Source organism: Mustela nivalis (assembly GCF_964662115.1).
Source record: "Mustela nivalis genome assembly, chromosome: 3".
In the NCBI taxonomy this organism is placed as follows: domain Eukaryota; kingdom Metazoa; phylum Chordata; class Mammalia; order Carnivora; family Mustelidae; genus Mustela; species Mustela nivalis.
Window position 1 is genome coordinate 111892523 of NC_139022.1, and position 16539 is coordinate 111909061.

The 16539-nt window shown below is 36.2% G+C and overlaps 1 protein-coding gene across 13 annotated transcripts in view; it reads left to right on the forward strand.

Moving 5' to 3' along the window:
- Nucleotides 1-16539, forward strand: part of RAPGEF6 (Rap guanine nucleotide exchange factor 6) — a 196224-nt gene that overhangs the window by 112849 nt on the left and 66836 nt on the right. For all 13 annotated transcript variants that reach the window (XM_082725616.1, XM_082725624.1, XM_082725621.1 and 10 more), the window contains 5 exons: nucleotides 468-620; nucleotides 5181-5345; nucleotides 8526-8633; nucleotides 10728-10931; nucleotides 13746-13854. In XM_082725616.1, coding sequence (XP_082581742.1) covers nucleotides 468-620; nucleotides 5181-5345; nucleotides 8526-8633; nucleotides 10728-10931; nucleotides 13746-13854 — 739 coding nt within the window. The remainder of the gene's footprint in view (nucleotides 1-467; nucleotides 621-5180; nucleotides 5346-8525; nucleotides 8634-10727; nucleotides 10932-13745; nucleotides 13855-16539) is intronic.

The following is a 16539-nucleotide window of genomic DNA, read 5'->3' on the forward strand; positions in this document are numbered from 1 at the left end:
GTTAATAAAACAAAACTAAATTTTATGTCTGATTCAAACATTTGTGGAATTGAACAAAGAACAAATTTTTAGAAGAGATTACATGAAATGTTGGTTTGTTAAATCTCTATTGGGTAATAGCCAGCTTAGTCCTTTTTTTTTTTTTTAAATAAAGGGAAAAAAATAGGAACTTCTAAGTTCTGTTTGTTTCTAACTTACTCCTGCTTCATGTTTTCTTTGCTTAGTGTCTGTTTTGAGAGAAGTAGATGCTCACTTCTCCTTTTAGAGCAGAATTCAAAAGGATTTAACCTCTTGTGTCTTTGTATGTGAATTATTTATTTCACCTTGATTTTTGTTAAGGGTTAAAGGGATTGTATAAAAAAGAACTGATGCCACTTGATTTCTTACCTTTGTGTTCGGCCTTGGTGCACAGTGATATATTTATGTACTACAGGTTCATTAACTGTCCCCATGTTATTCTCGGACAGTTTGTCTGCATAGCCCAGCAGGATTATTGGAGAATTTTAAATCATGTGGAGAAGAATACCCATAAAGTTGAGGAAGAGGGAGAAATTGTTATGGTACATGAGCACCGTGAACTAGATCGGAGTGGAACCAGGAAAGGACACATTGTAATCAAGGTGGGTGTTTTTATTTATTATTCTAGTCACTGATAGAATAAAACTTTCTTATGTATAAGGCTTTGAACTACTTTTTGTGCAGTGCAAGATAATTGTGTTAATTCTGTTAGTTCTTGTCCTTTTTTCTACATTGGTTTTTACACATTTTAATAAGCATGACATTGGCATTTAATATTAGTATGGGTAGGATATTATTTTAGAATGCAATGGTTAAAGTGTTCCTTTCAAATTTATGATCCATTGATAATGGGAGTTGATGTCATCAAACACAGCAATAAGTCAGTCAGAGAAAAAAATGCCATATGGTTTCACTCCTGTATGAATTTAAGAAAGAAAACAAATGGGCATTGGGTGGGACGGAAACCAAGAAACAGACTCTTAACTGTAGAGAACAAACTGAGGTTGCTACATGGAAGGTGGTGGGGGAGATGGGTATTAAATGAGGAGATGGGTATTAAGGAGGGCACTTGTTGACAGTGGACACTGGGTTTTGTATATAAGTGATGAATCACTAAATTGTATACCTGAAACTAATATTACACTGTATGTTAACTAACTGAAATTTAAATAAAAACTTTTGAAACTTTAAAAAATAGCAGCAGTATTTAGAAACAAAACAGAAAATGAAAGGACTAATCACAAAAGTATAAAGAATGGTAGATGAAGATGCAGGATGGTTACTGGATATTTATGTCATTGAAATAGGCATTATCTTCTCTGAACCTCAGCTTTCTTACCTGAAAATGGTATGTCAAGGTTTTATTAGGGCTAAATGAGGTAAATCAAAAACCTTAGCACATTGTGAAGTCTGAATACTAATCCCCATACTGTTTTCTCTAGCTCCCTCTTCCCTACCCTTTATCTCCTTGCCCCCTTGTCTCCTTCCTCCCCTTCCCCCAATACCCTGTCTCCTGGAAGATCTCTAGATTGTAAGATAGAGAAATTATAGTTGAAATAGAGGAAATAAAAACTTATAACCATTTCTCTTTTCAACCTAGTCTTGGCTGCAAAGTAAGTAAATGTGTTGTTATTCATTACAAATGCATGAACTTATTTAATAGTGTGAAGGACTAATGTCAGATCCATTTTCCCTCAGGAGTCAGGCAATTCTGCAACATTTTTTCTTTTCCTAAACTGGTAAGAATAAGCTTTGTATGTAGAAAAGATAAACATATGGGTGGATTGCACAGACTGTTTTTTTATGGGAGCTCATGTTTTTTTGACTCTCTGTTTTTAAGTCATTACAACCTTAGAGAATAGTTGCAAGAACGGTGCAGAGCTCCCTCACTGAATCCCTAACTGCTTGTTGGCATTTCACTGCAGTTTCTCCACTGTCACCATCTTTCTCTGAATCATTTGAGAACAGTCTGCAAGTGTGATGCATCACTCCTGAATATTCCATTGTGTATTTCTAAAAACAACACTGTCCTACAGAAACACCATGGAACCCTTCAAATTGGGAAATAAAAATTGATACAGTACAACCATTCAGCCCACAGACCTTATTTAGATTTTCACCAACTGTCTCAGCAATGGCTTTTGTCCTTTCTCATCCAGCATCTCACCAGGAACACAGTAGCATTTAGTTGTCATATGTCACTTGAGTCTGTTCTAGGAACAGTTTTTTTCTGTTCATATTCTCAGCAGTTTTAAAGAACAACCTTTTATTCTGTAGTGTCATCCTCAGTGTGGATCTTTCCAATGTTTCCTCATGAGCAGACACAACTCATGCTTTTCTGGTAGGAATTCCACAGAAATGATGTCCTGTTCTTCTCTTTGCATTGTATTAGGGAACATGTAATGTCAGCCTGAACCTCCTACCGTTGGTAAAATCTGCTGTAATCATCTGGTCATGTTGATGTCTGTCAGATTTCCTCACTATCAAGTTACCACTATACCATTTGTAATTGTTAACTGTTTGGAGGAGACATGTTTTGGCATAGTGTCTGTATGTTCTGCTAACTTCTGTCCTCCAGTCTTCCATTGACTCCTGCCTAAAATGGTGATTTTCTGTCCCTCCCAGATTTTTTTTTTTACATTTATTATCTTTTTCCCTAAGGATGAAAATTCCCTTTTCTCCCATCAGTTCAATTATACTGGCATGGATTTTTGTGTTTTACTCTCTATCGTCGTTCCAGTGGTCAAGTTGTCCCAGATTTGGCTAAGGAGACCTTCATAAGGCTGACTCCTGTATCCTTTTGATATGTCCCCATCCTTTCCTGAGAGCTTTCTTATTATCTGTCAAAACATGATGTTCAGGCTCATCTTGTACTTTTCCTGTTCCAGCTTTGGAATCAGCCATTTCTCCAGAGAGCCCTAGATCCTCCTAATGGAGAATAGCATTTAAAAACTAAGATCTGGGGGGGGGGGGGTGCTCTGGCTGGCTGAGTTGGTGGACCATGCTCCTCTTTATCTTAGCTTTGTGGGTTTGAGCTTCAATTGGGTGGAGAGATTACATAAAAATAAAATCTTTTAGGGGTGCCTGGATGGTTCATTTGGCTAAGCATCTGCTTTTGGCTCAGGTCCTGATCCCAGGATGCTACGATCGAGCCCTAAGTCAGGCTTCCTGCTCAGTGGGTAGTCTGTTTCTCTCCCTCCTGTTGCCCCCCGCCCCCGCCACTGGTGTCTCTCTGTCTCTCTCTCTTGCTCTCTCACTCAAATGAATGAATAAAATTTTCTTACAGTGACCACTACCACCACCTAAGATCTTGGCACTTAATCTTTCATTCTACTTGGGTGTTATTTCTTTTAGAGCCTTTGATCAGACACTGTAAGGAAAGATGTATATGTATTTGCTGTACTATATAGTATATTTATATTAAGTGTATATTTACAGTAAATGCATATGCACCTATAGCTTTGTATGTGATTCCATCCACTTGTAATACTCAGGAGTTCATACTAGCATTCCCAGTTCCAGTGCTATACCACAGTTTTACCTGTCTTTTCTCTTTTCATATTTGTAACTGCCTTCTCCAGGAGTGGCTCTTGTTATGCTCTCTGTATTTACTTGCTTGCTCATTGTAACCAGTCTCTATCATGCCAGTGTCACCATTCCATTCATCTCCTTTGTCTACCAGCTCTGCTCACCCTGTCTCCCAGAATCCCACCTTGTTGGACACTAGTGAGCCCTTTGGTGACATGCTGCTGCTACTTTTTTTTTTTTTTTTTAAGATTTTATTTATTTGAAAGAGAGAGAGAATGAGAGAGAGAGAGAGAGTGCAAGCATGAGAAGGGGGAGGGTCATAGGGAGAAGCAGACTCCCTGCAGGCCTGGATCCCAGGACTCCAGGATCACAACCTGAGGCAGTTGCTTAACCAACTGAGCCACCCAGATGCTCTGGTGACATGCTTCTGTACGACTGTGGGGCTCACCTTTAAATATATTTTTGAATATGTGGCTTAGTCTCTGCAGGTATACTGCCCTAGTGATTTAGCCAGTCAGAATAATGGCCTTTCTTTAAAATGTTGATGAGTTCCTCCCCCAACTTAACTATACATGATCTAAAAACCAGATTTAAAGACCTCAACTCAAGATTGGCTTGTGAAAGTTAGGCCCAGCTTTGTACTATTTGACTTAGATTGTTTTAGAGGGTGGAAAAAGAACAGGAATGAACCTGTGGTTGCCTCATCCCTTAAATGTTATATGAAAAACCTTACTTTGACTTCATTCTAGAGAAATGATTTATATACCTTTTTTTAAATTCTTAGATAACATTGTTAGCATTGATGTATGTTTACCATATAGTTATTCTCATCAGTGAAATTGGGTGAACTGAAATTTGATGTTGTGGACAGCAGTTGCTTTTTATATTTGGTTTAGCATATGGTTTATCTCCACACTTTTGAAAAGGCTGCAAAGGTAATAAATTTTAACACTGATTCAGAAGCTTAAAGCAGAGCAGTAGATAAATGCTGTTTACATTTCTTTTTATAAATCTGGAGACAGGCAAGCAGTTAAAACTCTGAATTAATGTAAAAACTATATATAGAACTTCTGGTTCCTCTCAGAATGGTGAACTAGCATGGAGAAATTGTAGAAAAAGAAACTTCTTTTCTAGGAAGTAAGAACAGCAAAACACACTGTCTTAAACTGGTGCACTGCTCCTATAGCCTGGGGCAAAAGAGATTTGAAGATGATTAAATTTGGAGGGAAGGTTTTGTTTTGTATTGTTTTTTAAGTTTAACTTCTTCTATCTGGTGGCTTAAGATGTCATCTCCCTACCTCTACCAACTGTGGGAAAATGACAGAAAAAGCCCCAGTAGGGGTAAATCACTGAATTTCAAAAGCCCTGCCAGGATGAAATGACAATTAAAACAGATAAAACTGAGTAAATGCTTTTGAGTATTTTCATTCCTCTGCCTTTTCTCTTTTTCAACTTCTGGGTGCTGATGGACTGCAATCTGTAAAGGACTACCTTCTCCCACTGCTAAGTATTTTAACAGTGAAACTCTGCTTTGAGGAATTGTGTAATAGAGTGACTACAAAGGAAAGTAATCAGTAGAATTCTTTGTTTCTTCAGCTATTTGTTTATCATCTTTTCTGTCCTTGGATTTTTAGGCAACACCTGAGCGTCTCATCATGCATTTAATAGAAGAACACTCTATTGTGGACCCAACTTATATAGAAGATTTCCTACTAACTTACAGGACATTTCTTCAAAGTCCTTTGGATGTTGGGATCAAACTATTGGAATGGTTTAAAATTGACAACTTACGGGATAAGGTTGGTTTTGTAAATATGAAGGGCATGGAAGTGATTTTAACCTATAAATTATATTCATAAAAACCTTTTACAGTTGATAAATATTTATTTTGATAACAAAATTTACTTCACCTAAAAAACATAGATCTACTTAGTTACTTTTGAGGAAAAAAGCATGTTAAAAAGTTGATATAAGCCTTTAAAGCTAAAAACTGAAATAAGCTGTAGTATAGTTATAAACTCAGAAAACATGATAGCTGCATAAGAATATTTTTGAACTTTATCAAAGTGTTTGTTTCTGAAAGAGATCAGTAAAACATTTAAAACTTAATAGTTTAGAAAGAATATTCACCAAGTAAATTATTTTTAGGGGAGCTTAAGATTGTTTGTAAGCCCCAAAATAGAAATAATGTTGATTTTTGAATTAAAGACTTTATAATCATTTTGAAACAGTTAGTCATTTTGACCTTAATATTTCTCTGTTGTGACTTATTTTAAATCTACATTTGAGGTTTTTTTTATTTTGGGTTTTTTTTTTTTTTTTTACATTAAACATTGCTAATTTAAATTATCTTACCTTATTTCATGGGATATTTGTACATCGGTAGAAAGACTAGCAATACCTCAGCAAAAAACCTGAAGTTACTTATTTTAAGAAAAATAAAAGTAGGATCATAATTTCTTGGTATGTTTTTCTGAGTTGTACCTTTTTTTATTATTAACATATAATGTATTATTTGTTTCAGGGGTACAGATCTGTGATTCATCAGTCTTATATAGTACATAGCAGTCACCACAACACATTCCCTCCCCAATATCCATCATCCGAGTTATATCTTTTTTTTTTAAGGTTTTATTTATTTGACAGACAGAGATCACAAGTAGGCAGAGAAGCAGGCAGAGAGAGAGGAGGAAGCAGGCTCCCTGCTGCACAGAGAGCCCAATGCGGGGCTTGATCCCAGGATCCTGGGATCATGACCTGAGCCGAAGGCAGAGGCCTCAACCCACTGAGCCACCCAGGCGGCCCCCTGTGTTACATTTTAAGAGAAATAAATTAGATGCACCTGGACTTGGGAATTCCATTGTTAAGGAAACTAAAGTGTTTAAACCAAAGGCTTGCCTACCCACCCCCTTTGGAGTTATATGTAGTTAAAGCAGTTGCTGAGGAGATAAAGGCATGCTGAATGAGCAAAACTATGAATGAAAGACAACTAGATATTCACATGCAAAAGAATGAAATTGGACCTTTACCTTATCCCATACACAAAATTAACTCAAAATGAGTCAGGGACCCTAAATATAGGAGCTAAGACTATAAAACTCTTAAGAGGTTAAAAATCATGACCTTATTAAACTTTTTTGTATTCATATGTATTGTTTAAATCTTTTACAATGATGGGGCGCCTGGGTGGCTCAGTGGGTTAAGCCGCTGCCTTCGGCTCAGGTCGTGATCTCAGGGTCCTGGGTCTCTGCTCAGCGGGGAACCTGCTTCCTTCTCTCTCTCTGCCTGCCTCTGACTACTTGTGATCTCTCTCTGTCAAATAAATAAATAAAATATTAAAAATAAATAAATAAATAAATCTTTTGCAATGATATGTGCTCTTTTTACTAAAATAAAACCTCTTCTTTTAAAACTTTAAAAAAAAAAAAAAAAGACCTTGGATTTGGCAGTCGTTTCTTAGATATGTTATCCAAAGCAGAAACAAAGGAAAAAATAAATTAGATAAACTTCATCAAAATTAAAGCCTTAAAGTGAAAGAAAAGACCACATATTGAATAGGTGAAATATATTTGTAAATCTTATGTCTGATAAGGGTCTAGTATCCAGAATGTATAAAGAATCCTTATAGTTCAACAGCAAAAAGACAATGTAAAAATGGGCAAAAGACTTGAATAGACTATTTTTCCAAAGAAGATACATAAATGACTGGCAAACACATGAAAAAGATGATCAACACCATTATTCATAGGAAAATGCAAATCAAGACCAGAGTAAGATTCTGTTTCACACCTACTAGGATGGCTTTTTAAAAGGAAAGGAAGTAACAACCATTACCAAAGATGTGGATGTGGAGAAAATGACATTCCCATACATTGTTGGTAGTAACATAAAATGTTACTGGTGCTCTGGAAAAAAGTTCGGCATTTCTTCAAAAAGTACTTCTCTTCCTAGGTATTTATCCATAAGAACTGAAAACAGGTATACAAACAGAAACTTAGGTATAGATGTTCCTAGCACTATTGACAATAGCCAAAAAGTAGAGACAACCCTTGTGTCCATAAACTGATGAATGGGGAACAAAGTGTGGTATAGTCATGTAATGAAATGTCTTTGAACCATAAAAGGGAAATGCCGCAACATGGATCAGCCTTGAACACGTAATGCTAAGTGAAAGAAGCCAGACATGAAAGGTCACATTTTGTGTGAAATATCCCACAGACATAATACAGAGAGACAGAAAAGCCGATTAGTGGCTGCTGGGAGAAAGGGCAGGTGAGGTGACTCCATAATCAGAATGGGGTTTCCTTTGGGGATGATAAAAGTGTTCTGGAACTAGGTAGTGATGATAATTGCACACCATTGTGAAGGTGCTAAGTGCACTGAGCTGTACACATTAAAGTGGTTTAAATGTTGGCTTTTATGTGTATTCTACCTCAGTTTATATATAACTTAAATTACTTCCATTGTTAGGTGTGTGATTCAGTTCAGCTTCCATTAACTTTTCTGTTAATCTGTGACATGAAGTAAGCAAATCACTTTACAACTTTGAAAAGTCACAGTATTTGTAATACGGCAAGTTCAGGTGTGCTTATGTGAAGACTTATGGCTAAACATGTGCTCGACTATATAAACCCTTTTGATATGGTTGTCTACCCTTAGAAGCTCACATTTTAGGATACTTTCTGGGGTATACATCCTATGTATTTCTTACAGCTTAGCATGCAGATTTATGGCGGTTTTTTTCCACTGAGGGTATACTCTTGGCCCTCTCTGCTTGCTTGTATCCCCCAGGAAACAGAAGGTCAAACTAAACCATGCCTCTCTGTTAGGATGAACCTTTTGCATGCAGGACAGGGAGTGGGTAAAGGGATTAGCCATGAAACTCTGTTCCCCCTTGGTTTTTGGACATGCTTTTGGAATATACTCAGCAGAAAGAAAGCCTCTCATAACTGTATGCTGCCTCCTTCATGTTTCCACAGGTAACACGGATTGTGTTATTATGGGTAAATAATCACTTTAATGATTTTGAAGGTGATCCTGCTATGACTCGATTTCTGGAGGAATTTGAAAAAAATCTGGAAGATACAGTAAGACTTAAAAGAATTTATCTTCTTCAAGGTTTAGGGATTTTCCTCATTCCCAAATAACAGCAATTCACAACAACTTTTATCTGTTTCTATGTTTTGAATGTCTGCTCTGAGAACTTATAAATTTATATTTTAGATTCTGCTCATTTTCTGTCACTAACCCAAGCAAAAATCAGGCTTCCTTGTCACTCTTCTATTTTCATATTAAGACTCATGAGAATGCTTTCTCCAGTCACCCAAGCTTATTAACTCTGGTGTTTATGTGGACTCCCTCTCTCTTTTCCTTGAATTCCCTGACCAAGATGTCCATTGCTAAAGTCACTTAGGTCACTAACTGTGGCAGTACACATATTCCCTATAGCCCCTCTCTCTCCACCATTCCTTTGTCACTCCCCATTTAAAAATGGCCTCATTTAATCATGGCTCATCTGTTGTAATAGCTAGGTAATTTTAGTTCTAGTATTTTTTTTTAGTCCATTTTGTGTGGCCAAAGATTGTTTTTAAACTATAAATGAGACGAATATTTCTTTTTGTCAATGAACTAAAGTATTTCCTATTAAAGTAATTCCTCATATGTTCAGGCCCCTCACCTACATTTTAAGTCTTTTTATCTGTGCACCCTTGATTTTACCCAACCAGATTATTTTATATTCTTTACCAGTTCTCAGGTTTAAATTCTTTCTTCTAGTGTTGCTATTTGAACTCTGTGCAACTTTAAAGGCCTATTTTATGTATCAGTTCTACATTAGACATTCTGAGTCTCCCTTCTGCATGTGATTTTACTTGTTCTAAATATACAACACCTAAGATAACCCCCTCAAGGTCCTTTTAACTTACACAGTAGCTACTTTTAATTCCATTTACTCTGACAGATACAAACTTTGAACTGCAACTGGATTTATATCCTCCAAGCAACTTGAAATTTTAGGAAGTAAATTAATAATGCAGTTCAGGAGTTAGTTTGCCTGAATTAACATTCAGACTGTACCACTTGTTAGACATGTAAACTTGGGCAAGTAGCCCAGCCTTTTCTGTAGTTGTCTTTATAAGTAGTAGCGTCTAGTTTCTGGGAATTGTTATAAGGATTATAATGAGCTAATGAATGTAACAATCTGGGGGCCCAAGAACCATTGCTTTTACTCAGAATGTAAGTGGATTGAGTTGAAAAAGGGACAAATAGGCAGGTTTCTGTCCATTCCCTTACCTCTTAGTTCCTGTAGCCTTCTCAGCAGCCCTTCAGCTCTATGCAAACAAAATGGGAAGAATGAACAGATACAGGGAACTTGATTAAGAGGTGATAAGAAGCTTATCACCATCATTTGGGTTTTCCAGTGCCAGCTGTGTAGATATTTATGGGCTAATGGAAAATAGAAATTGCCTTACAGTCATGGGATTTCTTTTTTGGTAATCATTCAGTCATCAGGTATTTATTCAGTTCTACTTGATACTCCCAAGGTGTTAGGAGAATAGGATCAGAACACGTGTAAGGTGGGGTCCCTATCCTGAAGAAACTTTAGCTGCTTTTTATGGGCATGAGTTATGAGGTTTACACATACTATGCTATTTGAGAATAGTTGAGTATTAAATTGATACTAAAATCTGAAATTTTGAGAATATTACTAAAGTTTGGAAAGATCTAGAATAATATGGGAATAATATAACCAGAAGAGGTAGGGACTTGAATATGTCCTTCAGTATGACTGTATTTGGAAAGGTAGTTCAGGTCCTTTAAGGTTTTAAATGAAGGTTTATAAAGATTCTGGATTTATGTAACGTCCTGGAGACGAGCAAGATAGTAGTGGAGATGTACTAGGAAATTTTAGGCCACGAGAAATAATGTTTTGTCTTCCATGAAGAGATATCATTTTGGAATCCTTTTGAGCCATTTTTATAAATCGTATTGTGAGATCGTTTTCTTGACAGCACTCTGGGGTGAAAGTTTGCCCTCCTTCAGTTTTATTTACCCTGGCTTCCATGTTCTTTACTCTCTATTTCAAGGTAACTCTAATTCTAATAATTTTAGGTGATTTTTAAAAGCCTTTAAGGGATAGAGACATAAATTTATGTACATTATACCCTTTTTTATGTTCTTAGAAAATGAATGGTCATCTCCGGTTATTAAATATTGCCTGTGCTGCAAAGGCCAAGTGGAGACAGGTGGTGTTGCAGAAGGCTTCCCGAGAGTCCCCTCTGCATTTCAGCCTTAATGGAGGGAGTGAGAAGGGGTTTGGTATTTTCGTTGAAGGAGTAGAACCTAGTAGCAAAGCTGCTGATGCTGGACTGAAACGTGGTGATCAGGTAAGTAAATAACCAACCACATGAATTAAAGCCTTTTAGGAAGTATTTGTCTGCTGCTTTTTTTTCACATGTGATATTTCTACAAGTAAGCATGATCCATTTGAGGAAATTCAATTAGAAATTAAAATGAGGGGTTCCTGGCTGGCTCAGTCGGGTAAGTATCTGCCATCGGCTCAGGTTGTGATCCTGGGGTCCTAAGATTGAGCCCCACGTGGGGTTCCTTGCTCAGTGGGGAGTCTGCTTCTCCCTCTGCCCACCATTCATGCTTGCTTGTATGAGTACTCTCTCTCTCAAATAAATGAAATCTTTAAAAATTAAAAAAAAATTAAAATGTAAGTGGCCAAACATTACCATAAATGATGGTTTCAGCTTAAATAGTGTTCATATAAGTAACAGAACTACATGCATAAGCAGAGGAAGCCAGTTGAGGGACCAGGAAAAAGACACTAGGAGGTAGTTAGTGAGGATTTATTTTCTCCATTAAGGCTTTAGGTAGCTGTAGACCAAGCAGTATGTTCCCAGATGTAATTCCTGACAACCTTGTTACTAAGAAATGTAATTCCTAAGCTTGCCTCAGTTCTGTTAATCATACTAGTCACATTCTACAGAGATGAACTCTAGGAATCTGTATTTTAACAGGTCTCAAGGTGGTTCTCATGCACACCAAAGAGTCATTTTCAAATTAACGTGAATTACTTGGGAAGGTTATGTTTTCCCATTTTAAAATTCTAGTTAATTAAACTAATTTAGAATATAGCTTTATTGTACTTTTAACTAAATCATACTAATGTACTTTCCTTTTAAAATAGAGGCACCTGGGTGGCTCAGTGGGTTAAAGCCTCTGCCTTCAGCTCAGGTCGTGATCCCAGGTTCCTGGGATCGAGCCCCGCATCGGGCTCTCTGCTTAGCAGGGAGCCTGCTTCCTCATCTCTCTCTGCCTACCTCTCTGCCTACTGTGGCTCTCTGTCAAATAAATAAATAAAATCTTAAAAAAAAAAAAACCAATGAATACATTACATTATAAAAAGTTTTACACTGCAGAACAGGGGTTCTCAACCAGGAATGATTTCTCCCTCAGAAAACATTTGGCATGTCTGGAGGTATTGATGAGTCTCATGACCTGGGGGCTGCAACCATCATCTAGTGGGTAGAGGCCAAGGATGCTACTAAGCAGCTTCCAACACGCTGCAGCAGTGCATCCCCCATAATGAGTAACTCATCCCAAATATCAAAGGGTTAAGAAGCTGATTTAGAGTTATAATGATCCCCTTCTTCCCCTGAGGGAACTTATTAAAAATAGAGATTTCTGGGCCTAACTCATCCACTCCAGTCATTAAGAATATCTAGTGCTAGAATTCTAGACTAAGTATATTTATTGTTATAGTATTTTAAACACATTTAAGCATCTCATTCTTCACGGAAAAAAATAAAACAATGAAATCAAATGATTTCATTCTTGAGAGAAAATTTATCAGGTTTTACTTCTCTTGGTATCCTCAATTATTATTAAAATTACCTGAAATTTTAGGTCTAGCTATTAAGTCATTTTTAATGTTGTTTTTCTTCTATTAAGAATACTCTTGACATTTACATTAACTTTTGTGAGTTTATCACTAATAGCCATGTACACATTTATACCTGTCTTACTGATTTCATTGATTACCTCCATTTCATATGCCCTGTGTCTCCATTATTGGGTTTCATTTCACAGTTTCTTCTAGTACTACCAGTACCTTTTCTAGTACTTTTCTCAAAAAGGGCCAGTAGGTACTATAGTTTTGTGTGTCCTTGCATGTCTGATAATGCTCTTGTTCAGTGGAGTATAATATTCGTTGGTCATAGTTCTTTTTCCCTGAGAACTTTGATGTTACAGAAAAGTATCACATCTTAGTATGCCCGGGAGAAGTCCAAACCAATCTTTATTTTTCTTTTCTAGCTTTCTTTGTCCCACTGCACAGTACTGCAAGTGATGCTTACAGATTCTTTGTTCTCTGTCCTTGGAATTTAGAATTTTCATTGAGATGTATTAAGTCTCTTCATTATCCTTACAGGGTACTAGTTGAGACAGTTCAGTATGTAGACTCAAGACTTCTTTCAACTCTGAATTTTATTTCTGTGAATTTTTTTTTCTTCTCATAATATTTTGCTTCTCAGTCTTTATTTTAATCTCAATGGGAGCATTGCTCTATGCTCTCCTCCTTTTTTTTTTCTCATTATGGTTATCTCTTTATCCTTTTTTGTTAGAATTAGTATTTTTTAAGAAAGCTTTCTATATGATTTTGAGGTACAGCCAAATTTGGGAAAGCCCTGCTGTGAAGGTTGAGCCATGTCATGTGGAAGGACTCATCACAGTGGTACTTTTTGCTTGACTTGGTTCATTCATTGTCAGGAAATGATACTAGATGTATTCAGTGTATCACTTTTGGATGAGTTCTCTCTCTTAAATGCAGTTAATTTGCATTTAGAAAATTTCAATAAAATTTGCACATATATACGCTGGCACTAATTTTTATCATCTTATCTGACATGATTAAAATTTTTCCTTCATATATAAACTATACTGTGTTTTTTTTTTTTTAATGGCTTTAATAGATCTTAGAGGGAGTGAACTTTCAAAAAAATGTTTTTAGTAGATATTTGGGGAAACAAAATATAGAGAAAAAAATTCAGTAGTAACCCCACTTCTCACAGAGATAACCATTGTTCACATATGGGTGTATTTTGTTCAAGGTTTTTTTTTTCCACCATTAAACTTAAGGGTGCACAAGTAACAGTTTTTGTCTTAATTTATATTTTACAAATGCTTTTTTCAAGATAATGGAAGTAAATGGACAAAACTTTGAAAATATTACATTTGTGAAGGCCCTTGAAATTCTAAGGAATAATACTCATCTTGCACTTACTGTGAAGACCAACATTTTTGGTGAGTTTTGTTGTAAAAACTGAGGATTTTTTTTTTTATTTTGTTTGTTAATAAAACGTAAAGTATTACAATGAAAAGACTAATAAAATGTGTTCTCTCTGAGCTCTTAGAACATTTTTAGGATCCTTAGTGTTAAGATATGGTATTATGTATTCGAGAATTTTCATTTTTCATTATTTGTATTATTTTAATGTCCTGGAAATAAGATTTAAAATAAGTATACAAGTACTTTCTATTAGTCATTTATGAAATATCTGCTGAGGAGGCACTATGTACTTTGCTGGGAAGCACTGAGTGAATCTTAGAATGATCTGAATGAAGCATAAAAGTCATGGTTAGGCATTTATTCCCCCTGCAAATGTGTACATCATAGTACTGCTAAAGTTTCTGATATAATAATATTAATAATGTCAGCCTTTCTGATATAATAATATTAATGCCAGATTAGCTGTTCTGTGAAAATGAATTGAGTAAAATAATTAATCAATGAATTCCAGATTTTTAGTAAGGGTATACTTTACCTTTCTATGTAATAATGCTGTGTCGGCGGTGCTTTGATCATGCTTCTGTTAGAATAAAGCAAAGAGTAAGCTTGTAGTTGTATTTTTTTTTCTTTTAGGGAAGACTTACTGTAACTTGGTTTCATTAGATACCAAAGGATAGGGGCGCCTGGGTGGCTCAGTGGGTTAAGCCACTGCCTTCGGCTCGGGTCATGATCCAGGGGTCCTGGGATCGAGTCCTGCATCCCAGGCTCTCTGCTCAGCGGGGAGCCTGCTTCCCCCCACCCCCTCTCTGCCTGCCTCTCTGCCTACTTGTGATTTCTCTCTGTCAAATAAATAAATAAAATCTTTAAAAAAAAAAAAAAAAGATACCAAAGGATATTCTCTGAAATTTTGAGAAGTGCAACAATAAAAACAGTATAATAATTTGAAAATTATCAAAGAAAATTTAACAGTCTTAATGAAGTAAGGAGGAAAAATTCATCTAGGTCATTTGAATTGCAATTTGAAAACTAGGAGTTGAATTTAAAAGCTGTGCTTATGGAAGAGGAAGTGTGTTTTATTTTTTCACTTTGACTTTTCCTTATACTGTACTTAGTCATAGTGAAAAATAAAACATTTGATATTTTTCCCCTTTTCACTTGCATCCATTCTACTGAATTATATCCTGTTAAATCTGATACATAACCATCTATTCACAATTTCCTAATACTATATTATTTAGTGTAAAATAAGTAAGCCTTCACAGTTTCTGTATTTCCTGAGCTTGAACTAGTAATCTAGAAACAAAACTTGTGGGTTAAATTAAAAAGATTCTGATTTTGTAAAATAAGAAAGCAGAGCTTGCTCTGACACTGAGAGTAAATGATTCTCCATGCTTGACTTTCTTCAACTGTATTTCATAAGATTCTTATGTAGATCAAACACCTTTAACTTTTTGTGCCAGCACATTATAGTTACTAACTGATACCATACTATTATGTATAAAGATACTGAGATAGTAAATTTGGTGGTTAATAGCATGACCCCTGAGAGACAGAAAAAGGAGATCTGAAGGATAAAGAGGCAGGGAAGCCACAACCTTAAAACTCCTTGAGTGGTGAGAAACAATTGCCCATCAGAACTCTAGACTGGATGTGGCAAAGGATAGGCATTATGTGGTAGTGCAAAGGGGGCCTGTGTCCACAACACCTTGTTCCTTATCCTAGGCAAAATATGGTCAGCGACTTTTGCCCCAAACAAAACACCTAAGAGTATCTTGAAGGAATATTAATAAAGCATTTGTAGAAATGGAGCATTTTATTCTGGATGTCGTACCTGGAATAAAGCCCTAGTAACTCTGGCATTACAGTGAAGAAAGTTTGCACAGTTAGGTCGTCCTGAATAGAACACACAATGAGACCAGCTACAAATAAGATGGGTGGCTCAGTCAGTTAAGCATCTATCTTCAACCCAGGTTATGATCCCAGGGTTTTGGGATCAAGCTGCATATCAGGCTCCCTGCTTATTGGGGAGTGCGCTTGTTGCTTTCCTCTGCTATTTCCTCTACGTGTGTGTGCACCCTCTTTCTCTCTCAAATAAAATCTTTAGAAGAAAGGAAGAAAGAAACAACCTACAGTTAGGAAAACTGACCAGAAGATAGATATGTTTAGATGATACCAGAGCAAACCATATTTAGTCTTTTTGTGTTAATTAAAACTGATGGCCAGGCATAAGAGAACCAGGGTCATTGAGGAAGCATGGTGGAGAGCCTAATAAGTAAGCTTACAGATTCTGGAGAAAATAGTTTAAGAGAAGAAGAACATTTCCAGAGCTGTGCTCGGAGAGATTTAAAAATTCATCTCTTAAAACAATAATAGGGTATTAGGGAAAAAAGGAACAGTCACTGAGAAAGAAATACCCAGAGTGACTTAAAACATGGCAGCAAAGACAAAAACATACAGTAGAGGGGAGTAGGTAATAAAGTTGAGGAAATCTCCCAGACTATAGAACAACAATAAATAACATTGAGCATTATTTCAGGAAATATAAAAGAAAATGTGGAAAATAAAGTACTCATGTAACAGTAATAGAGACTATACCAGAATGAAAGAAGGATGTGACTCTTCTAATTTAAAAGTCCACCTAAAATCTGTGTAAAAGTCCACCTAAAATCTGTGCAAAATGAATTAAACTTGTTTTAACA